We start from the raw sequence: 25539 nt of genomic DNA on the forward strand, positions 1-25539 counted from the left end.
GTCACATTCAGTTCATAGCACACAAATTCAAATGTCTTTTAGGCAGAGTGCAAACTACAAATTGCTCATATATCAGTGTATTTATAAGTACTGTATTTTTAACAATACTAGGTATTGTTAGTGTAAGTTATATTGGTACAGATACATATTTTGTAATTATGAAAGTAATATAATTTAATGTAATATATTAATATATAATAGTAATATAATTTGTATTGTGTTTGTATTAGTAAGAGATATGATTTTTAGCTGTTACAGTAATAGTTGTGAGTGTAGCATAAGAAAATGAAATCTATGAAAAGTTTTCATCTAGATTTCTCAAAGCTTTGATTATGCAGTTTTTTAAATGCTTGTCCACTGAAAGTGAATTCCTTCTAAGCAAAGGATGGGTATTGAAAAATCTCTGAGTTTATATAAAGGGTAAAAAAATTCTAATGTTAAAGGTCTTTTTTCCTTAAAATATTTGTATTGTTAAACAACTGATTAAGTTTAAAATACTTCTGACTGATTCAGTAAAATTTTCTTTTTTGAATCAAAGGCTAATGAAATGTTTAATATTGATTTTACAGTCCCCATGTGAAATAAGAGTTTCACTGTCAAATCCTGAAAATTTTCATGGGAAGCAGAAGTCACTTAGTGCCTAGCAGAGATTATTTTTTTTCTCTCCTGCAAAAGTCAAACAAATGCTTCACAAAAAATAAAAGAGAAGAAAAAAAATCTTGGTTCAGCTGTGCCAGGCTGGTTGCACCTTTTATAATGCAACTTAAATGGTAAAACATCTGCATATAAAAAAAATAAATAAATTAATAGAGCAAACAGAAAAACCTCTTCTAGCGTTTCTTTGTTCTGGGCACTTGCCAGGATTGACTGTATAGCAAGGATCTCATCTTGTAAACTGTCTCCCTGCCAGTGAAACTGCACTTCAGTGAGGATCTGTGTAAAGATTACCATGTAAGAAGCGACTTGTCAGGACTGAGTATTTTAAGGCAAGACTGGTCAGCTGAAGACCAGGACACAGCAGCCACCAGCTCTGCCTGTGCTTTGAGCTAATGGGAAGAGAAAAGCTGGGGTCCCACAGCTGGATGTTTGCTTGCTTTGGAACTGCCAAATGCTGGGACAGCAGGTGGATCCAGCGTGCAAGAATCATTATGTGCCTGTTGGCTGTTTACACTTGCTTTTAATTAGACAATTTCCCCCCTTTTCTCTCGTTGTCTCCAGAACAAGGGAACAACAACAAAAAAAAATATTCTCAAGGCAGAAAAAGTGCTTGTAAAATCTTAAAAGGCAGTTGATTCCACATTACAATGCCTTTCAGCTCTCTTTTCTTCCTTCCTTTTTTTTACATAAAGGACTAAGCTGCTAATTAAACAGTGTCCCTTTAGCAAAACAGGTGGAGGGTTTATTTTTTTGGCTCCTGTCCTTTTGCCTCTCACTTATTTCGTGGTCACTGTATCTATAGGCAAGCTCACCTTTCCGAAAGAGTAGATCTGACGCTTCCAGTCCTCATGAGCAGGCTCTGAACCTCCTGAGTGCTTGTTGTCAGTCCAGAGAGAGAGCCATGATGGCTAAGAGGAAGGTCAATAGACTCGGAACTGGTGTGAAGGCTAGTCATGGACTGGTAACTTGGTGTGTCCTTACTGCCCGCTGAAGAGCTGCTCAGGTTTGCAGCCCACACAAGACCACCTGATGTGAAAGAGTGCACTGAGGCAGGACTGGAAGCCAGGGAGTGACTTAAGCTTACAACATCTGCATTTAAGTCCGAAGGTTTACTGAAGAGGGGGCTGCTGCTACCACTTTGCCCACCTGCACTGCCCATGCTGCCTGTGCCCGAGGATGGCGATTCCAGGCTGCCTTGCCGTGCCAATGTGGTACTAGGGCTGGGCATTGCCGATGTGGGTTTCACACCTTCTGTACTGGGTGCAGAGGCAGCTTTACCACTTGCCTTGGCACCAAACAACCTAAATGTAAAACAAATAGCTTTAGAGAAACTGATAGCCGCATTAAACATTCATGGCGCAACATCCTAAGAGCCAAACTACACATTTTTAATTACCGCTACAAAAATCACGCCTACCTAGTTGATCAATCGCAGCGCAAATTTAAATTCACTTAACCATATCACAATAATCACGGTTTGTTTCTTTAGTAACAGCTCTTATTCACTCCTATTCAGATGTGCTCTTTGCACAGAGATCCTCCCAGAGAGAGGAAAAATAATCACATTTTTGTCTTATTAGTTCATAAACAGATTACACTTTCACCCAAATTCAGTAATTAAGCATTCCCAAGTCATTAGCTTTTAAACTCCTCACGTCTCAAATCTGCTTAAATGATTGCAACAAACACTTGCAAAATCGTTGGATGTTTAATAAACATCTAAGTAATTGTGCAAAATTCCCCTCCCATCGTTTTTTTGCACAGATGGTCATGTGGTCATCAATCATGTAGTAACCACTCAGACAGAATAAACTGCACCATGGCTAAATGGGCTTTGTCTCCAAGGGCAGGAATGACAGAAGTGTATTTCACATAACGTCTTCCAGCAATTCTAGGTATGAAAATTCTATGGTGATGATGAAAAAACAAACTGCAAGTCCTCTAAAATTTGAACTAAAATAGGTCATGTGATGTTTTAATGTATTTCTGGAAATATTTTAAGCTGCAGTTAATGTACAGCTTATAAATTAAAGATAAATAAATGCAAAACTTATCATGATGCAAAGTAAGCATGCCAAATAACATAAGAATCTGTTTTACATAATACCAAGCCCACAAAAGTAATCTGCAGCTCCCCATCTGTCTGGAGATGCTGTTTTGTTAAGTAAGCACAAGAGGGCACTATTGGCTTTTTCTCCAGCAGCACAATTGCTCCGTCCCAATTCATGGAGCATTCATCCGCATTTACACTTCCAGAAATGTTACCATAGAGCATTTACAATTGAAATTTAGCCTTGCCAATGTTTGTGTTGAAAAATGTAACGAAGCTGCTAAGATAATGAAGCATTTTTAGCTGGAGCTGCCAACAATGAGAAAGCAAATCTAACTCTATAATTTAAAGAGCTCTTCAGTTCTCCATCCAGACTACGGCAGTTTCACTCTCAGAATGTGCTAACCACAGTATCCTTCTTCCTTTTGGGGGTTTACCACAACATTGAGAAGAAACTTCACATGTGGCTGAACTTAAGAATGATAGAATATGGGCAGGAGGGGACCCATAAGGATCAGTGGGTCCACCTTCTAGAGCTCCGAACTATGATATGGGAATGCACCTAAAATGCCTAAAGCTCAAAGAGCAGCCATTTCAGGTCTGGGAAGGTCTTTAAATCTCAAAGCAATAATTGTGTTGTATGAAGAAAATACTACCCTTTTCTTTTCCTGTACTTGATTTGTTTGTGGCAAAATATTCCCTGAAAAGGTTTATTTGCAAAGTATATCAACATACTGAAAATCCCTGCTTTATATATTGCAGCTTCAAGGAATCATAGAAATGCACTCACCTTCGAAACGTGGGGGAGGCGATATCTGGGTATTTGGATCCTGGCTGTCTAAGTCCCGGTGTGCCAGAGGCGCTTGCCGAAGTTGGGCTGGATTTAGGGGAACTGGACAGCGAGACACTTTCCGAGTCTGACACTGCCACCTTCTCTTTCTCCTTGTCAGTCTGGTTGATGGTGACAGGGCTGGACCTCCCGGAGCCGATCTTGCTCGGCTCTCGCAGTTTGGTGGCGGCAGCCCCTGCAGACTTGCTGCTCACATTGGAGTCGATGCTGCTGGTGCTGGAGCGGTGGCCGCCCCTGCCAGGGATCCCACTGCCGCTGGACTTCGATGGCCGAGGCAGACTTCGATACTGCAGAGTTGTCTTTGAGCTCACATGCAGGACGCCGTCATCTTGATTCTGGGAACCGTCTAAGCTCGTCTTCCTCCCTGCGTTGGACTTGCCACTGATGGCTGAAGATTTGGGCATTTTTCCTAGCGTTGCTGACCCGCTTGTGATGGTCGCTCCACTTGTGGTGATTATGGTAGAAGATCCCAACCCAGACTTCTTGAATCCAAACGACCCTGTAGCAGTTGATCTCCCAATGCCAGAGGGAGGCTTTTTCCCTTCATCACCGCTGCTTTTTCCTGCATCTGATGGGGATCGCTGTATGGAGGCTCCTTTCAGGGGAGTTTTCACTTTTTCTGAAGCTTTTGCATCATCAGTTTTTCCTAAGTAGAAGCATATTTGAAAAAGTCACTTGTGTTTAAGCTGCAATGTCTTAATATCTAATTTCAACACTGCATGATTACAATTTCAGAATGAAAAAATACACAAATAGAATTCCCCTAAGGAAACAAACTAGCTTGTTTAGATAGCTCTCCCATCAGCTATCTGTAGCAGGTATGACACATTACAGGTAAACTAAAAATATTAAAATCTTTAAATTGCTGTGAAGAATTCCAGTTTCATATTCATATTCCTATAGGAATAGGACTTCCTATTCATATATATAGGTGGAAAATGTAGTTGTAGAAAATTGTCTTGAATTTTGATTAATTCTTTTCCTGTTGACAGTATTTCTATATTAAAGAAATAATACTTGAAAATAAAACATTACATGTAGTAAATGTCTCCTGAAGTATGACATCAATAATCCACGTAGAAATCAGAGTTCTTAATTTTTCACTGACTACATCTTTTTAGCTTATGACTAAGTTTGTTCTGGTTTTAGTTATATAAAATTATCAGGGAGAGATTATGTTATGGAATGAATTGTCTTCATCTGTAACAATATCAATTACACCAGTTAATTAGTCTCTTTTGTACCCTTGATGTCTTCTCAAGATTTTTGATTTTTTGAGAGTTTTTCTTTAGTCCTGTGTAGGCTCGTGACTATATAACATATATTTATACATTTCTTCCATATATGTGCAGAAAGGTCAAAATAAGATGTTCACCTATACCAGAAAGTAGCCTCTTTCTATTTTACAAATAGATAAAAACTGCCATTTCAATTTTAATTTATCTCTAAGCATCTATTATACCACTAAGAATTCCTAAAACATACCAAAGTTTTAAATTTACTTTTCAAGTAATTATGAAAATTTTGGAGATGGATGATCTAATTTCTCTTAAGGAATTAAAATGTAATAAGAGACTAACACCTGCAAAGCAGAACTGTTTTTATCCAGTTTTAATTCTGTGCTACACAAATGAGTGCATATGCCATGATACCGATCAAACTCTGACCCAGCAAATACGCAGGTTATTAGTAGTTAAAGGCCTCAATTTTATGTTGCACATGGCTTCCTGATCACCTTGAGCAAAGTGGATCTGGAAATCTTAGCCTGGTGTGCAGCAAACCTTTTAGTATCTTCATTTTAAATTGCTATTAGAGGGATTCTGTTTCTGTATCCATATGATCACCATGGCAGTGCTCCTCAGGGATCTCACAGGCCAGAGACTGATCCATGTTTATCAGTTCCAAATTGCAAAGAATCAAAAGGGGTTCACAAAGGGTTGGAATTTCTTCTGAGGAGATCTTTGTTAGTTGCTTTTACAACCAGGAGTTGAAACATGCACTGTTTTGTCAGGACATGACAAAGCTCCAGAAAATGTTCTATTAAGAATGCACATTTCCTTAGTAAAATGATGGAATAGGATTAGATGGTCTTAATAATTATCTTTTTCCCCAGCTCTGGATTTTTCGCTTCAAAACTAGATTGCGGAAGTGGTTAATACTTCTGAGAGGCCTTCTGAAATTAGGTAAGAGGGCATTTAGCATGGAAGGTGTGTAAAAAGACTTTTTAAAAATAATTTTTATCACTTAACAGTGGTCTGTACAGCATCCCTATTAAAAGGGAATGCAATAATTCAGCTTTAGTTTAGAAATAACTAAAAATATCATCTGGAGTCCCCTGCCTTGAATATTTAATCTTTTATGACTCAGATTCTAATATTTGGCCATTTCTATGCATATGTTGAACTATCAAAGGTAAGGTTTTCTAGAGAATACGGATAAGGCACAGATAAGTCCAAAAATACTTCAAGGAATTAAAAGATGTTGACATACAGAGATGATAGCACAACAAAATGCAATCACAACTTTTGTTATGGATGCACCCATGTGCACTTAATAATTATTACTATGAATGTTGCAAACTAAGAGAAATGAAAAAGTCATTAAAATACTACAATTTGAGCTTGCAGTAACTTATGGGAAGAGAGAGAAATATGCACATAGTACATATACATATATAATATGTATATACCTATATATATAATATATATATCCATCACTTTAAGACCCCTGTAATCTGAACTATAGAAGTTTCCTACCTGGGGTCTTGAGTGCACTTGTTCCTGCTTTGTGCCTGGACTGAGCTGCTCCTACTTGTGCAGTCATGCCTCTCCTCCAAGATCCGGTCTGTGATACAGAGAGAGATGTTTTCTGCCCCCCCTTCTCTGACTCTTCAGACAGCCCCGTGGGAAGGCCTTTCCACTTGCCACTGCTGTCTACACTGCTGTCAAAGTCTTCCTCTGGTTTCTTCAGCTCTTCAGTGCTGCCCCAAGTTTCACGGTCCGTAACTGAGCGCTTCTCTGAGTCTGTCTTCAACTACAAGAGATTCACATGAGAAATGGTCAGTCCCAGCATCTCCATTATTTGCTGATTTCTTAAGTCATAGCAGGGGAGGAGAATTTGGTCTATTTGCAGCAAAGGACACAGACATTTTCCTTCTACAACATTAGTATCCTGATTCCGAAAGTTGAAAAACACACAAAATATAGCCATTTGGGGATGACATTTCTCTTTATTTCATTTTCAAAAGATTGAACTCTTTTCCTTTACAGACAAACTATATATATAATATAATAATTTCCAATCGTAAGTGGTGATGCCCTATTGCTCCTCAATTTAGTCTGAATTTCAGAAGTGAATCACTGTGCTGAGAGGTTACTAAAAGCTTGGGGAAGCGAATTCCTGAATGTACTACTAAAATCACCTCAGTCTGGCTTCTTGCCTTTTCCAACCCAAGATTTACAGAGACTGGATTAGGAATATTTCTCCAGAAGAACAGAGTATGTTGTGCCACCAGTGAGCAAGGATAGCATCTTCCTCAAAATTATTTGTGCACCAGCTGATGGCTTTTCTACTGGTCTGTCTCCACAGAAATGATTTGTTTCCAACAAGAAACTCTCTCTGGCTAGATCAGCTAACAGAGCAGAACAGAGGCTTTATGCCAGCACTACTCATCTGTGGTGTGAAGGCAACCAGCTGGGCTCATGTTCCCTCTGAAACTCTGACCCATGTGGAGGATGCACCAGTGAGGACCTAATCCCCCAGTGGCATCTGCCTTCCCTGAGGCATGCTGATAAGGGAATGCTCAAGGAGCAGCCCAACAAGACAATGCAGAAGCTGTGAAAGTGGCTTAAATAGAAACAGAGACTGACCCCTACCCTCTGTGTTTGACGAGACTGGTGTTCTTTGTGCTGACAGGCTGTTTGGCGGAACTCTTCTTTCTGTATTTTTCTGCAGCCTCCTGACCTCAGTCTGGAGCCTGATTTGCACATCACCCTCTCACCACTCCTGCTTGCCTCTGCCCCACTTTAACAGCAAAAATACAGCACTGCTCCCCGGTATCACCAACCTAAGAGGGGCTGCAAAATGGATCACATTGAGGGAGAGGCTATTTGTTATTCTGTGCTGTCACAGCTCCTTCACTGAGGACCCCTCAGTGGCTGTTTCCTAAGCACTGCTGTCATAAGAAGGATTTATACCGATTAGATGACCGGCAGAATAATCAGTTCCTGTTTACATATTTGCCAGCTGAGGTGTACAAATTACAAAAGCTCTGTGCATTTCCATAATTACGTATGTGCTTTGGATATGCTAGCACAGATTATGGGTAAGGATTAATGGGAAAAAGCCCAAGCAAATATATACAAAAATATTGCAGGGTCCTTCAAAAGAGAGTTTTCATTAAAGGTATTGCTACAACATGTGTAGTGTGTAACAACATGATCTCAGACATTTTACCATAAATGAATGACTGTAAACATACAGTCATACATTTTTAAAGCAAACTGCACAATTTAAAAAAAAAAAAAAAAAAGGGTAGCCCAATACTTTCTAAAAGCCTCTCTTCACCATTATTATTCTTTTACTAAGAAAAGAGAAACAAAATATGCAATTTCTGCCTCAATCTATAGCCAGCCCTTACTGCTCCAATCACTTAAAAAGACTGAGAGAGGGCTCTGTGTTGCTACTGTGTTGCAGTATATCTAAGACCTGGAAAAAAGCTGGCAAAATGAGTATTCTGTTTATCTCAGCTTCTGACTGAGATTGCCAGCTAGCGTGGAATACAGTGAGTTCTGCTTAATGTGCCTGGTAAAGGCATACCTGATAAAGGTCTTTCCTAATCTTTATAATCAAAAGTCTAGCATGAAAGTAAAATTTGAAAATGCACTGCATCTCTGTGTATTGCTGAACAATTTGAAAATAAAACAGAGGCAGCTAGAACATGAGATAATCCAAATGAAAACAAAACTACAAAGAGTGAAATAGTCAGCCTGAGATTTCCCAATCCTGATGATTATGCAGTGGAAGAAGTAAGCCAGAACTAGCTGGACATCACTGTTGATGTGAAAGGGAAGAGGCTGATCTCCAGTTAGCAACCATGGAGTGGGAAAAGCAATGGTAAGGACTGAAGAATGCTAGCATTTGAGTGACTATCATCACATGAATACAGCACTGGTCTGATATGTGTCCTGTTGGAGATTAAAGTAATTTTCATTCCAAAAATAACTATATTTTCCTATTGTCTGGGGGAAATGACAGATATATGTTTTTCTCCTGCTCACTAAGTCTGCTACAATGTACATCTAAAAAACAGACCTCTGAATGGCAGACACTGGCTGCCTGGAGGAGTCTAAATGGAATCAGAAGTGTCAGTCTTGTGTCCTGAATACTTAACATCAAATCACTGGAGGCAGCCACTCTTCCTCTATGCTGAGTGGTCAGTCTCAAGGTTCCTTGCTTGCAAACAGGAGATGACATGGCAGAGAATACTTTCCTATTGAGACAAACTTTTCTGGTTTTATTTCTTTTTTGGAGGGAACAATGTCCTGCAAGAATTCTTTAATGACTTCTCTATCACCTGCAACTTTGAGGGGAGCTGGGAAGAAGTGCTTGGATACCTGCCACAAGAGTTTCACATACACAGCCACACACACACACACACACACACATATCTATTATGTATATGGTTTGTGGCTGTATGCTGTTAAGAACTCTATTTTGACACTATGCATTGTCAGCTTGCATTGACACTTTCATCCCTGGACCTAAGCAGGGACATGGCAATCTCTGCCATTTGAAAAGAAAGTACAGCCTGTATATTTATTCCCTAATGTGTTCTAGCTCATAAAAAGCAAAAAATACATTATTTTTATTGTGTTATCTGTTGAAAGAGATACTCCAAATGGGCTTAAGTGAGTAGAAATCCACGATCACAGATCCAATCATATTGCGTTAGTTTTGTGTCAGGGTGCAGAAGGGGTTTGGGATCAGTGGGGGCTCCACAGGGTGGGCAGAGCTGAGTCTCACCAGCCAGCACCTTCAGCAGTGATGCTGAATTTGGAATGTCAGTCCACACCCCAAGTTTGGGTCGATGGAATCTGTGGCTTCTCGCATTCAGGTGTAATAGAGGACTTTGAACGATATGAATGCTTCATTTGTTTAAAGGCATTGATACCAAACTTCGTCTTTTTGTTATCCTGCGTGCTTGGGAGGTGTTGCAACAAATGGCAACAGAGCTACTCACCTGGGCATGAGTGTTCTTCCTTGAAGAGGCTGTTATGTTGGAATAAGAGCTGACAGATGAGGTGGTATTCAAATCATCTGTGCTGAGGTTGTCGAGAGTGTCACTGAGGCCACTGCTAACCGAGCTGCTGTCATCCCAGCTGCAGAGAAAGGAGCATATCTACTTTACATACTGTGTCTCAATAGGCAGAAAACATCTCAAGATCAATAGATGTGATTACTTATTTTTCAAGTGATTTACCAGAAAATTTTCAGCAATATTTCCTGAGGTACAGTGAACAATTAGTCTTCAGACTAATTATTCACTCGCAGTCAAGTGGTTGCTTGTTCAGTTAATGAAAGATGCAGGTGTCCTTAAAAAATTAACATCAGGTCTAAGTATAAGTCATTAACAGTTTGTTTCATGCTTCATTGCAATCACATTCAGTACACTGGCAGGAAAATCCATTAAGCTTACCTGATACTGCTAATCTAAACATTATTAATATCTTGGAGAAGACCTGATGAATTGCCAGGCCACATAAAGAGAAAAGGAGTATCTTTTCTTCAGACTACTTCACTGTCAGCAAGAAGCCAGTATTTTCAAAAGTTTTATTTTCTTGTCTTCAGTCTCTGTCATCTAGCTGGTGCAATGTCATCAAAATAGGAATCCCTGAGACAACAGTCACTGGAGCTGACAGAGAATATCTTATACATCTCTGAAGAAACAGTCTGTCAACTGTTTTTCTTTGGGAGATTGAGGCAAAGGATGCAAATGAAAGAGAGGCTGCTCCTACAAAAATGTCATCACCAGTTCTCATAAAAGCCTTGCTTTTGCACGGGAGGGAGGTTGATCTGTATTGCTCAGACTTTTCTCTACAGAATTGCTTCTCTGTGGCATTACACTTTGACTTTTATTTTATTGCTATATACAGCATTCTACTTGCAGTATTTTGCTACATCTCCACCTGTTAATCTTGTTTGGGATTATTCACAGACCAAAACTTTGAAAAAAAATTTACTTTATCACTTTCAATGGGATTAATCTCGTATAATTTAAGGAACATAAAAGTTAGGTATCTCATTTATCTAGGTGACCTCTCTAACCAGTACTAAAAGCAGCCTCCTCCAGGAGGGAATTCATCCCGGCTTAAAATGTTTCAGGCCTGTGGGATAAACTGTACACTGAAGGAGCCTCTTTTTGTCTTTTCCTCTCTTAAAGATGAAAGGGTTGATAAAGTCTCTTCTAGATATATAACTTCTAGAAAGATAAAGCTAGGTGTTTACACCTGCTGATAAAGTCCCAAACACAAGAGAGTGAATTTTATCCTTGTTTTGATGTAGCCTTATGAGACCATTTTTAGAAAAACAAATGTAATTCCATCCCCCAGCTAAATTGAAGCTCAGTACTATTGCCACTAGTCATTCAGAGCAAACAAGAAAAAATATCTGTGAATCCTTATTTTACATTTGGAGTTTTGGGAGACACAGCAGTGACAGGGAACTGCATGGAACAGAATGTGTGCTGATGCACCAGAAAGTTCAGTGCACTGGTCTTGTATCATAGCAACTGCAGCAAGCATTACCTTTCTTTTGTGATAGGTAGAAAATCACATTAGTAAGCCAGCTCAGTGACAAGATAAACGTATTTCAGAGGGCAAGAGTTTATTACAGTGCTGCACTTTCTACCGCTGAGTACAACGACTACAAATAAATATGTCTTCTGCTACATTTCCAGGTGATGAACACATGGGTGATTTAATAATGAAACTATAATGTCATACATAATAGGCTGTCCACATTCATCTAAGAACCACTTCTGAAGCACTAGTCATTTAGGCTGTGCTTTTCACTGTCTAATGTGATGCACAGTTTCACTGATGCTAAAAAGCCATTAATAAAATACTGTGGACCACATGGGAACATACCTTTAGAGCAGTGTTAAGACTGAGAACCTTAATGATAGATAAAAGCATAAATAATATAGATGTGATTAAACTGTAGAAAATATATTACCTCATTAAAAGCTGCTCTTTAAAAAAGAAAAAAAATCATAAACTAGATTCAAAATTATATATATTAGATACTTTCAGAAGGAACATGAGCTTTTAATGTATGACATTCATGTCAAATAATATTTGACCATCAGTTTCCTGAGTCTACCTAAGACCATGGGGATCAAATTTTATTTTCTTTCCCCATGCCCCTTGGCTATTATACTCTGTTTTCTAATTTACTTCATTTTGCACTCCTTTTCCTCTGTAAGAGAATTTACATTTCCTAAGTTCTGGAATAGTTCAGCTGATTCACAAAATATAACTATGTTCTCAACAGCCAAAGTTTTCAGGCAAATATTAGTAAGATAGTGTTTACTTTTATGGCTTCCCTGTGGTTTTTCACACTCATCACACCTCACTCAGCAGTGGATGATTAGTGGGTTCTGGGGACTCTCATGGCCATCTTGTAAGTTGTAGAGAAGATCATTCTTTTACCTCCACTACTGACCTTTCAGAGACATCACTGTATTTGCTTGGATTTCTTTTTCTCTTATGATAGGTGCTTGAGATGTTTTATAAATTTGGGGGCTTTCATACACCAAAATTTCTGACAATATTCAGTATGCCTATAAAAACCAGGAATAATGGAACCCACTTTCTTTCTGGCACTTTCTGAGGACTGTTACAGAAACTGATGCCTACTTGACACAATGTTTTGTATCAGCTTTTGAAAACACATGGTAAAAACCAAAAACTCCAACAGAAAAGACCATGTCAGCTACCCCTTTGTCAATGAAGATTATTGTTTTGATGTATTTTAATGTATTATCCAGAGTTGTTTTAACTTGCTCATGAAGTTAAATTTTTGTATTTCAGTACTTACTGTTTCTACTTCTACAGACCTTTTTCCCCAAATCAAGATAGTAGAGCAGCTATCAGAAAAGTATAATGATAATGAATTGATGATGAAAATGGCTTGTTTATAATTTGGAAAAAAATTCTTCATTATTCATATTAATGTATCCTTTAAACTAGTAAACTCATGACAAAAATATCTGATTAAATTATTGTGCATCCCTTTGAGATTGAAAACCCATTTGTGGGAGTCTGCAGCCAACTCTAATTTTAATATTCCTTCTACTCTTCATCACAACAATATTGATTTATATTTTAATATACTGGCTCAGATTCATCTTTCATTTTTTATTTTAATTTTCTTTTACTTTTCTCATTTTCACACTTCCTACAGAGTCTATGACAGGTCAGGCTAGTACTGCTGCTCATCAATGCATAAAAACACGTTGTTGTTAAAACACACATTTTAACTACCTATAATGCTGATAGAATTTGACTTGTTTTTCTGGGTGTTAGGCTGCTTTCTTTAAAAGAAAATGTCAGCGTATGGTGTTCAGCTATCTGGGAGACTGAGGCTAAGAGAAAAATGCATTGTTTTGACAAGTTCTGGAAACTTTTTCTTTGAGAAACCCCTGGATCCCAAGAGGATCTGGAGAATAACCTTGATATTCAGCTAGACATAATCTTCTCATTAAGGACATGTATTTTGCTATTTCTAAGAGGAACCTTTCTAAATCTGGATAATTCATAATTCTCTTCAAAATCACTGCTTGCAAGTACCTGACAGATTTTTATTTTTAGCTGCTCAGCTCATTCTGTTTTGTCTAAGTTCAAATCAGCAAACAGAGAACAAGCAAACAGCCCAGTAGTCACTGCCCTCATTGTGAATGCATATTCACATATCAAACACCACAGTGTTCGATAACATAACCACATATTTTTTCTCTGGAAATGTTTAATTAATTTAGTACTTGTAAGAGGTCTGCTTTAGGGATGAATCTGAACTTTGCATTAAGGAAAGATGCCTCCTCTCTTCATTCAAAGAAGCTGAAAATTCTGTAACAAAAGCCGCTATATGAAACAAGATTGAAGCCTCTGGTGTACCAGACTCCCTGCAATCTGCAAGGTGACTGCTTTAACCAACATTTTTAAATAAATCAGACACCAATAAAGAGCTTCTAATTTACTTCAGTGGTTCGCATTCGACTTGCAAGATGTAATGCATGGAAATATGTTCTTTGAGCCTACATTTTGCTGCAGGGATACCTTAAAATTTAGGTTACTATCAACTCAAATTGCATATGAAAACCCAGCACCTCTTTTTTGTCCTGACTATTGCTGTACCTCAGCTTCACATCTATAAAATGGAGACAAATATATAGGCACAAATGGTTAAAATGATGGCCACTGTGTTACAGCTTTCATTCAAAAACAGACCTCATGCCCTCTCACTTTGCCCAGACTCTTTGCAGTAACTTTGCCAATATTCTTTCTGCTTAGATCTGTGCTTTCCTCTGATGTACCAGTTATGCCAATGAGATCATTTGCACTAGCTAAAGCTCCTAATTCTAGCCTGCATCTTTAAAATCTGAACAATTTTTGCCCATTTTGATGCAAGACATTGTCACTAATTAGTGAAGGTGGCTACGAATACTGCACACATCCCAGTGCTTCACAAATTTCTCCAAATGCTTCAAGCAATGTTTCAACAACTTGGCCATATCAAATACTCCATAAGGCTGAAAAATCCACAACTTGCTATCTACACAGTTGGTTAGTCTCCACTATCACTCTTTATCTCACTTTCATTAGTGTGTGCTAGTACTGCAAAGATCTCCTCATAATAATCCTCTCATTGACCTCCCTGCCACATAATGTTCTGGAAGTAGCAAGGTGTCTGAAGGCAAAACACGGTGCTTAACATCAGTATGTAGAGCTGAACAAAGGTTACAAACACATTCCAACAAGTTTCCTCAAATGGAAAGATAAATTGCACTCAGCTGCGCTCATTAAACTTTTCATTGGCTTTCCTCAAGTATCTGTGGTTTTTTTTGAGTTCACTCACTGAAGTATATGAACCAAATGAGGACTATTTTATAAAAAAAAAGACATTATTTCATACATCAGGCAGGCAAGTGATAGAGATTTAGGGCAAAGATGCAATTTGACTGTAGCCTAAATAATGAGGACCCACAGATAATATGCAATACATTTTTCTAGATTTTTGAATGTCTGAAAGTAAAAATGCACTGGATTAGGAGAGCAATGAGTTCTGAAGGTATGTGACAAGAGGAAGTGGTATTAACAATCTGTATTAACTCCATGGATACCTAAAATACTTACCTTTCAAAGTACTTGTTTCAGAAAATAAAAGCAGTCTAGTTGCAGACAAGAAATGACAGAGAACATTGATCATTGTTCCATCCACCCTTCCTGTATCTACTTTAAGCATTTTCTTACAAGCCCTTAAGCTTGCCAGCTTATTGAAGTTCACCATAATGTTAAGCTGGGTCAATGCCTGGAATTTGTTTCAACATTGGCATACTTCATTAATTTTTGAGACCACATCCAGCCAAAGTGCCTAAGTATGCAAATAAAGAAGATTTTCACAAGAAGATCATCAGACACCGCAAAACTTCAATCAGTGTGCTATCATGAATGTCAGAAAATTATGGTTCCTTCAATGTATCCAAGTCCTTGCACAATTTGGTAAGTTGCTTGCATTGTCTTTGGTTCATTACTTATTTTTGGGAGCAGTAACAGGAGCTACAGCTTTCAAAAATACAGCTCTAGAAAACAAAACCAAAATCTTTCCTCTTAAAGTATTCATTTAATCAGAATAACTGTTCTCTCTGGGGAGTTTTGTAGCTGAATGAAAAGTAGCACTGCATTTGTCACGTTTTCTACTGCACTTGAAGAGCTTTAGACCACAGCAGTAGACACATGCACTTGATTAGGAATGAGAAATCCTTAGTCACATTCTTGCTAATGCCAATGGAACTCACATAGCCCCAGGGACTTCTGTATGGTTTTGTGATTCAAGGAATCTGAGCACATTTAGCAAAACAACCTTTATTTGCTTTTTATAGTAACTCTGAGCTTTCAAACTGTGAAGCCCTTTTAAACACTTCTAAATCCTTCATTGCCATGGTGGGTGCCTGCAGGGCGGTGCCCAAGTGTATTTCTCCTGCTGGGGGGAATGGTCTTAGAAGACAAATTAGACAATGGAGATCAGGACACAAGAGTAACAGAAGAGAAACAGAAATTTGACTTCTGAGTGTTTGAGGACCTACAAATCCATACTAAGAGCAGATCAGTGGTGAGCAATAAGGTGTTACCCCTTTCTTTGCCTGCACACAGCTCATTGTTTATGTCAATGAATCCACAGATGATGCAGGTCTCCCTGTCCCTTTCTTAGAGCTTCTGAATGTCACTACACAATTTTTCATAGAAACAGTAGTTGTAGAGAAACACAAGAAATTTCTTTGATTAGTATAGTACACTTCCATGTTTGCCAAACAGGACACTAGCACAGTAGTCTACTGCACTGGATAGGACTTGGACATCCTCAGTTACACTGGATACTTATTTAAATTATGGAGTTCTAGAAATACTAAACCCCTAAATTTAGGTGCCTGTGAGGTGAACAGATACCTGGGGTGTAAGACAATTTGTGTCAGTGATGTGCAAGGCATCGAAATGAAATGTGAGTTAGGAAATAAAAGGTCGGCGTTTAGTCCCCTACGTAGACAACAAACAAAGGCAGGTACATCTGAAGGGTAAGCAGGAAAGACTGGAGAGATAACAGCAAAGTAAAGGACTTAAACTGTATGCCCACAGTAGAAAGTTTGAACTTAGTACACCGTTACTTTACTCCCACAAGTTAGGCCTTACAAGTGGAAGATAGCATTTAAGTGACTTCTACACACAATCCATACAAAGGGAACAAAATACAAACACCAGCCTCCACAACACACTCCATGCAGGTAGGTGGTGATTGCTTCTCTACAGCACACCAGTCAAGTGAATGAATATTAACAAGCATTCTGGGCTGCTGCCATGAACTCTCTTCTCTGACACCCATATTTCAGGTCGTGTTTCAGAAGAGTAAGGCAGGATTCAGCTGAATATAAAGATTTTATAGCTACTTCCATAATTGACTTTTGAGAAAAGAAATGATCTCTTAGCTTATTAAGAGGAAAAGATAAGAAAATAATTGGACAGTTTTACTTAAAGCAGCTCCTCACTAACATGCCAATATATCAGCTGGCAAAATTTCTCCTTCAAAGTTCAATTCAACATGAATTAATCCTTTTTAAATCTTCTACTGTGATCTCAGCTGCTCATTATTCATGAAACAGCTACACTGACCCTTCGCAGAGATATTCAAGAGGGCACAGAGTTTGTAAAATCAATGCTTTCCTTCATTCCACAGACTGTGAGAGCCAAAGCCCAGGCCCTGAATCAACCTAGAAACTTTCAGGAGCCATAAATTTCCCTATAGCTCATATACTCTATGCTCATAGCTAAATGAAGACATGGCCAATTGGACTCATACTTCACCACTTTTTCCTCAGCAAATGTAATGCATTACTTGTCATACCAAAACAAGGTGACTGCTGAAGCCTTAACCCTGAATTGAGGTCCTTATGGTAGAAAATCATGCCATGTACTTTTCAAAATGGGTGCACTCAGCATATCCGAAGGAAAATTGTTTAGAGTTAAAAAGAATAGAAATGCATTTATGCACCTGCTTTAATGCAGTATCACTTTTCAAGGATCTTTTATTTCATGTTAGAAATTTATTTTATAAGAAGTTCCAATTAGAAAATTATATCCTGCTAAAGAAAATACAGCTAGCCCAAGAGCACAATTAAAGCAAAATGCATTTTTGCAAGGTCAGTTAATTTCCATATTCTTCCAAGCATTTAATAAGTGCCTTAAGAAATAATTTGGTTTTAGATCCAGCAGGGAAAAAATAAAATGAACTAATGGAGGATTTACATTCCTTGTGATAATGATACATACCTTGCAAAACCTGCATATCCACACCACAGGATCTGAATAAGTCTTTGCCAGAACCCCTTCTGGTTTCCACTTATTTATGAATACAACACTTAATCTAACATGATAGGGACAGCAGAAAGTCATTACCTAGCTCTAAATTCCTAACAGAACACATAAACAATCAGAAGAAGGAACTTTATAAAATGAAATTTAGGCAAGTGAATAAAACAATAACTATCCAACTAGGGAGATACTGTATTTCTGGAATGTACAGGATTTTTTTGTTTTTTTTTTTTTTTTTCATATGAAGCACATAAACAGCATTTAATTGTATTTTGAACAATCTTTGGAAAATAGTAATATATGGACTGAATCAAGATATAAGAAAGTAATTCTAATTCCATCAAGAGCTGTTGACAATATCATAACAAACCAAGGGAGAAAATATTTTGATGAAATAATCTTCCCACTGCTGTTTGTTTTCTACACACTGGATGCAAGAGATGTTTACATTTTTCAAATGCAGATTCAGACAAGCTAATTAACATTAGTTGAATGAGCATAAATAAACAAAATACAAACTTCCCATGCAGTTCTTCAGAAGTTAAAAAGCAATATAAAGCCCTGTTTGTGTTACCTCATCACTTTACAAAGTAAATATCTCATTCTTTACTTTATATATGGCTTATTCCCATTCACTAAATTGAAAAGATAAATGAGATGCCCCAAACATAAAGAAGCATCTCATGGTATCAGCATTGATAGTCAAAGAAAAGTCATACCAAAACTGGCCCCTTAAACACCCTGAGAGAAGCAGAATTTGCCATTCACCTTTGCAAACTGCTTCAGATGGGAGACAGGTATTGAAATACCAAACCTCTTTACTCAACCTTGTCTCTACAGCATATTAAGAAACCAAACAGATCTTCCTGATAATTGTTCAGAGAACTATTGCCAGTAATTATTTGTCCAATGTCAAAATCCTGATTAACTGGTAACCTCCTCTGCTGTGTACAGTCTCTCATGCTTAAGCATCTTTGTTGCTAGAATTACCTGTCTTGTTTTTGCTTATGAGCAGAATCAGGAATTTATTTTTCCTGCACCTGATTAGACTAAATCTGAAAAAAACAGTGTACATAACTATGTTAGCAGAATCATAAGTAAATCTCTCTTCATTCTGGTCATGATACTCATCCTGTAAATCTTCATGATGTAGGAAGTCTTAAATCCAGCAGTTTTATACAGCTTTGCTGCTGCAGTAAAGCAAAATTTGGAGTGGTTTTGGCTTGTGATGAATATTTGTTACTCCACACTGTCATTTGCTTAGAATTGGAAAATGTGGCAGACTGAGATTAAACCTAATTTTTTATATTTAGTTTGTAATTTCACTGGGGTTTTTTTTAATCATCCTTTACAAGTGTAGGCTGACAGAGTTAGACCCCCTGTATCCCTGACACCTCACTGAAGCACTCCCTAATAATCTTTTTACCATAACATGGTCTCAGAGTTGGCAGCCTTGCGCTGCCATCCAAGTAGAGCATTCCAGGAAGAGCATTCTGGCTGCAGGATGCATCCCTGAACACACAGGAACTGTTGGAAAAACAGTGAAACTGTAAAGTGAGTTCAGCCTGGAGCTGGGGGCAATGGGCTTCCTCACATACAACCTTGTGCAAAGTGTTTTTTCCCTGCAGGTATCAAGAGGAGGTGCTGGTTTGTTGAGTTTAGCAGTAAGTTGTGACTATGGGAAAAGGTGTTAGTTCAAGGCCTGAAGAGGTTCTTAATAAAAACCTTCCCCTTGAACCTCTTTTGAGAGCTTGATCCACCCAAATATTTTCAGATAACAAGGTAAGACTATTTCCTGAAGCCTAATAGGATTACTTGTGCTTGCAGTCAGCATTGTAACAACGACCTGTCTGGGGTAAAGGAAAAATTGAGCAGAACACAAGGGTCCTTCTTTTCTTGGTTTTGTTTGCCAGAATTCTATCTCATACCTCTTGCTTCTTTTTGCTGAGTAATGACCCAGGTTAAAGCTTTAGCAGAAAGTGTGAAGGGACTTTTCTCCTGCATTTGCATGACCTGGTTTTCAGCATCAGTAAGGAATAAAGCTTCAGTGGTCACACTCCCTGTGCATCTGGCCTTCAGGGTCTTGCTCATCACTGTTGCCTGGACAAAACTACTGGCTGATTTTAATAAAACTTTGCAGAAAACATAAAGGCCAAAAATTATTATTTTTAACTCTCAAGCAAATACACAGCACATGAAGACAGAGGCAAAGCAGAAGTATTTCTAAGAGGAAATGTGCAATATTAATTAAATCAGACAATTATAATTCTATATATAAAATCAGACTTGTTATAAATAAGCAAAACAAAAAGCTTAATGCAATTCAGGTGTATCTGTAGTCTCTTTCTAATTCATAGGTTCATGGAACATTTTTATTCAGGTTTGAGATTTGGAGATTTTCAAGACCCTCTAGCATTTTTGCTCACAAAGGCCAGGGTGCTGAGTTTAGAAAACACAGATTTCAGAACCTGACTTATTTACAGATGTTTAGCCATCCAAGCATTTGTTTGATATTTGGTATTGTTTTTCAACATCTCAAATGTTCAAGGTTTTCTTGCTCTGCACTAAAGGGCTATATTGGAATTTATATTATTGCTTAGTTTAAGGTAAATTCTGTTTGAAGGCTTTAATGTTATCTTTAATCCTGACTTGTGCCAGGCTTCTGCAGAAAATCTAAATGCTATTCATTTGCCCCTTATGTTACATGACTGTTTTTCACATGGCTGTTATGAGCAGTCACTGACAGCAACAGTAATTTAATTGTGCTCAGAGATCACAGCTGTCATTGATTCTACCACCAGACACTTTCAAACATATTTCTTATTCCATATGCCAGTGGTACCCAATCCTGGTTGGTCTCCTAATCTCCTGAAAACTCCCTCTGCCATGTGTTTATCATCTTGCCAGTGAGGGTAGGAGCTCACTTATGAAGCTGTTACTTGAGGTTTCAACTTAATCCTTGTTCAATTTTTAAGTCTGGGAAAGGCAGGGATTTAGCAGTAAGTTATAGACCAGATAAACTGCTCAGGTTTCTGGACTATGAAAGAGTAAACTATCATGGTGCAGTGGGGACATAAAGAGAGGTAGAAATTTTCAAATAAAATATAGTTGACAATACAGTATTTTTTAAATAGAAAATGAAACATCCTGCCAAATTTTAAAAAAAATATTTTCTTTAAAAATGAAATAGCTTAGGAACAAATTTTTAAATTTCAGTCAATCTATACTTACTTAGTCCTACTAAAATCAGAAGTAACTTTCTCGCACTGAGAAAACAGGTGTAATAGGACACCACATATTTTCTTTATATTTTAGCTTTAAGATGGTTCAGTTTATGTAATTTAATATTTCAAATCACTGTGGAAATGATCTAACATTGAACAAAACTACATTTTAGTAAATTGAAGCATCTTCAATGAACTATTATAATATATACTAGCCATATGAAAAAATGTACATATAATAAAATAATAAAAAAATAACACAAAATGAAAATCAAATTTTTAAAATATCATTTATTTTTTCCTAAATGAAATATATCTGAATTTCTCTTGTAACAAACTAAAAAAGAAAAACCCTCAAAATTGAATGTCAAAATATGAAAAATTCCTTTAAAAAGAAATTACATATTTTGATCAAATCTCTAAAGATACACAACCAAAAAACAATAACCAATTTTTATGCATACTAAACATTTTTGCATTCTTCCTAATACAGAGACAGATATTTATTTCTTGGAGGTATTGCTGCCTTCTGTTTTGTGAACAATTTTCTTCAAAGAATGAAGAACCCAAACCCTTTAGAAAGTTGCAGTCCTTTTTCTGGATAACAGAATAATTCCCTTGGCTATTTTTAGCTCAAATTTCAGAGAAATAGCACATTAAAAGAACCCCTATCAGCTGAAAAGGTGGCTGCACTAATGTATCTCACCATGAGTTCTCCCTTTCCCAGGGATGAAAGTACTGGAATTACTATTATTGTCAGATTGACTGAAAGAGAATAATGGTGCTCATGGATTCAGACTCTTTTGACACAGCTTATTGGTGTGGTGTGAATGGGAGGTTTTAAAAAGGGGACACATTTCTGCCTGTAGACATTTTCAGCAGTAGAAAAATAATGCCTGATCTCCCTGTAGACACATAAATAATTGTCTGAGTGGATTTACTCCCCTAACATATCAAAATCTATCAAAAATTTAAGGAATTCAGTTCTGTCTGTTTTTATTGGAATCTGGAAGATTGGGAAGTGCACTGAGGTCAACACCTCAGTGTTGGGGGCAGAAAAATAATTTTGTGATAGGACCATAGAAGTCATGAATGACAGAGACAAAAGTCTCTGCTCGTTCCTCCCCAGCCCGCCACAGCTGTGGACGTGTGTGAGGAAGGCAGCAGCAGAGACCACCGGGGAAGAGATTTTGGCACTTGATGGGCCTTTACTTTCTGTCAAGGCACATGGGCTCTCTCAGTCCCACTGCATCCTGCTGGACACCAGGGGCAGGATCTCTCCAGGCAGCTCATTCTTCTGCCTCAGACACCTCATCTCAGAGCCAGTCTAAATGTCCCTCCAAAATTATGATGACTCTATTGTGCTTGCAAGCAAGACACATTTTAAGTGCAAGTCATCCTTGCAGCTGTGTGAATTTTTAATTAACTTTAGTAATATGAAGAGTAATTTCAGTATTTATTATTACCACTTGAAAGACCCCAACCCCAGGCAAGCTGTGAAAGTGGGGAAGTGGATCTAAAATCATTGAGAAAAGAAAAAGAAAGAATGTATGCTCATTGCTCTTTCAGTTTAGTTTTCATACAATAAAAAAAAAAAAACAACAGAAAACCTTAAAGGATAGGCATGAAGCCTGTAGTTCTGATGGAAAGAGAACAGAAAGAACTAGAATCCTCTTTACCACCTGCTAGGAGAACTGAGAATTAGAATGCTCATCTGGAACGTTGCAGAAAGAATTAGGATTCAAGAAAGGCAACAAAAGTCCTGACAGCAAGAGATTGCGGAAATATGATGGATTGCAGCAGAGAGGAACACCAAGCTCAAATCCTGCATGAAAAAAAGGTGAATGTCACCTACAAAGGTCAGAGCTCTAGACATTAGCAGGGAGTGGAGTTTGGAGAATTGAATTGCTGCATCGTCTCTACCCTAGACACATACAGCCAGACAAAGGGCACTACAGACAGCAGCACAGGGCCTGCAGCAAAAACCCTCCCATACAATTCCAGCAGAGAAAGTAAGTTGTCTTTACATTAGTCAAGTACTTTGTTTACTTGCTTTTCACCTGAAATTGCCCTGTTCTCTCCCATTTAACCTAAAATTCAGGTAATTTTTGCTCTCTGACAGACCACATAAAACGATCAGAAGCAGCAGAAATTAAAGGGCAGAGGGTATTGCAGTAGTGAGAACAGGTTATGGCAGGCTGAAAACTCTTCTGTAAACTTACCTCTTAAAATACCCAGCACATACAATATGCACAACTACTGATATGATAGCTCTTCTACAAATAATGAATGCTTATAACATCTAGCTTTCTTCCTTATAAGAAGTCCCTATTTCCATATGTAATCCCCCCAAAATTTTGTTTTCCAGGAAAGATACACAATTATTGGCATAAATACAAAACACAAAATGTCCTAAAATGGTTTTGAAGAACTAAAATTTGAGTAACAGGGTACCTATCTTATACGAAGTAACAGGGTTATTGTGCTAAAATGTAACAGAGAGGACCAACTATGAGAAAAGCAACATTTATTTTAGTATCAAATTGCTAGAGAAATGAATGATGATTACCATTTTCTTTTGCAGCAGTGCAGAAGAAAATCCTCAAAAAACACCACTCCCTTTTTTGACTATGTTGCTTCAGTTGCTGAAAAGGCAACAGAGCAGCAGTATCACAGAAGCAATTCTTCAATTGCCTTTCTATTTTTTGTGCTTTTTCCAAAGGAGGAGGACACCAGAGAGATCAGTCAAAGCACCTCTGACCTTACTTCACTTTTTGCTAACTTAATAAAGATGGTTGCTCTCTTATCCTTCATTCAAATCTCTGATTTTTAATGTTTTCCTATAACATTGCCATTGCGATTCTTAGATTTTTCTAAGAGAAATCCATGTGAAATTCATGTCTTATGCAAGTAATACCATTCTAACATTCCGATTGCAAGATGCTTAAATACAGATGATTGTTTTAAGTGTGATGGTTAAATGGGTTAAAGATTCATTTTTAATAACAATAGGAAAACTGGATGTTGGAGATGATATATACACACTTTTCCAAAGCCAAGTGGCCATAGGGAGCTCTGTGTCCAGCAGTGCAGCTCTGCGTGTGGCGTTCCCCTCCCTCGGTTTTACTTCTCTTTCCCTGCTGAGCCACCTGATACATGTACTGGCACACACTTGCTTTTGGCCTCAGATTCATTCTACAGAAATCCAGGCACCAAGCCAAAATGTCACTGTAATTAATACTGGTGAAGAGTGAAAATGAGAGTGCCAAATCAAAGTTCAAGTTGGAAGCCAGTTCCAGTCATTTCTAAACACACTTGTCCAGCTCTTGGCAGGTGCTCCCACATAAAGCAAAGAGAATCTGGTTGTTACAGATAATTACAGAAAACATCACAGGATTACTTCTTGTGACAAATAAGATGACTCCACTGGATTTTCATTCACCTTATTCAAGTTTTTCCTCTGAAAAATTGTAAATTTACTCCTTCCTACTCTTATTAAAATATGGGTATGAGTCAGGCATGGTCTGTCTGCAACAAAGGAAAGCCTAAGAGTCTCCCAAGATTGAAAAGGCACTCAGCCCCCACTTTTGTTGCTGTTAGTCTGCTATTAAAAGCATTTGGCTGAGTTGAACATGGCAAGCTGCTGGTTCAGGCCCCTGGTCATTCTCAAATCTGTCAAATGTCATAGCTTACATTTGGGAATGCTGGAGTATGCATCCTTGGAAAATAAACAAGCTATTAAGGGCTCTCCTGTAGATTGTGTAGGATGAGTCCATCTCATTATATCCTTATTCTTTTCTATTATCAAAATAGTCTGTCAGTAGAAGTCAAGATATTTATTTGTTAGCAAAAAAAATGTTGACATCTACTGATACTTTATTCTCTGTTTATTTGCCTTTTGCCTTATGAAATTATTTTGATTTTCTAACAGTTTTTTGGCTTTTTCTTTGCTTGTTTTTTATGGTATAAAACCTTTTCCCAAACTTTGTCTGAAGGAAACTTTCACTATTTTATTTATAGTTCAATTACTGAAAGTAATTTCTTTTAAAATCCCTTAGTTAAAACACTCACAAAAGCATAATTCTCCCGGGGAAGAAATGAAACAAACTTAGATATAAATCACCTTGACAAATTTTTAAAAACACCTACTGAAAACAATGAAATATATTTCATAAAGCATTGCACAACTAAATACCTGATCCTAGCTGGCCTTTTCAAAGGAATTAGAAATTCATAAGGATAATGAAAAGATATGTTTTTAATATTAGAGTAAAAATAAAAGCCCTTTATGTTCTAAGTTATAAATGATCCCTAAATATCCTTCCCCTAGGATTAGCATTTTCCTAAGGCTTTCCTTAGAGAATGGAGACTGCCTTTGCTATTAAACTGTAACGTAGAGGATTTTCAGCACTTACTTCTGAGTGATTCAAAATACAAGTTTCTTGATATTATGCAACATCATTTTTCTTTATGACATGTAGGATTTAGGTAGAGATCAAAATTCTCAACCACAGATGTCTAAAACTGTGACACTTAAGCAGTTATGGACACCATCAAATGGCTTGATTTCCCCAGCTACTGCACACCCTTCAGTCTGTTGATAGACAATCTGCCTAA

The 25539-nt window shown here is 37.7% G+C and overlaps 1 protein-coding gene across 19 annotated transcripts in view; it reads right to left on the reverse strand.

Moving 5' to 3' along the window:
- Positions 1-25539, reverse strand: part of NAV3 (neuron navigator 3) — a 504955-nt gene that overhangs the window by 56076 nt on the left and 423340 nt on the right. For 13 of the 19 annotated variants that reach the window (XM_086884225.1, XM_086884227.1, XM_086884224.1 and 10 more), the window contains 4 exons: positions 9799-9937; positions 6314-6590; positions 3498-4203; positions 1470-1958 (listed from right to left, as the gene is read on the reverse strand). In XM_086884225.1, coding sequence (XP_086740351.1) covers positions 1470-1958; positions 3498-4203; positions 6314-6590; positions 9799-9937 — 1611 coding nt within the window. The remainder of the gene's footprint in view (positions 1-1469; positions 1959-3497; positions 4204-6313; positions 6591-9798; positions 9938-25539) is intronic. The other 6 variants (XM_086884232.1, XM_086884231.1, XM_086884230.1 and 3 more) reach the window with 2 other exon arrangements.

The sequence above is a fragment of the Cyanistes caeruleus genome, chromosome 4, assembly GCF_971803275.1.
Source record: "Cyanistes caeruleus chromosome 4, bCyaCae1.hap1.1, whole genome shotgun sequence".
In the NCBI taxonomy this organism is placed as follows: Eukaryota; Metazoa; Chordata; class Aves; order Passeriformes; family Paridae; genus Cyanistes; species Cyanistes caeruleus.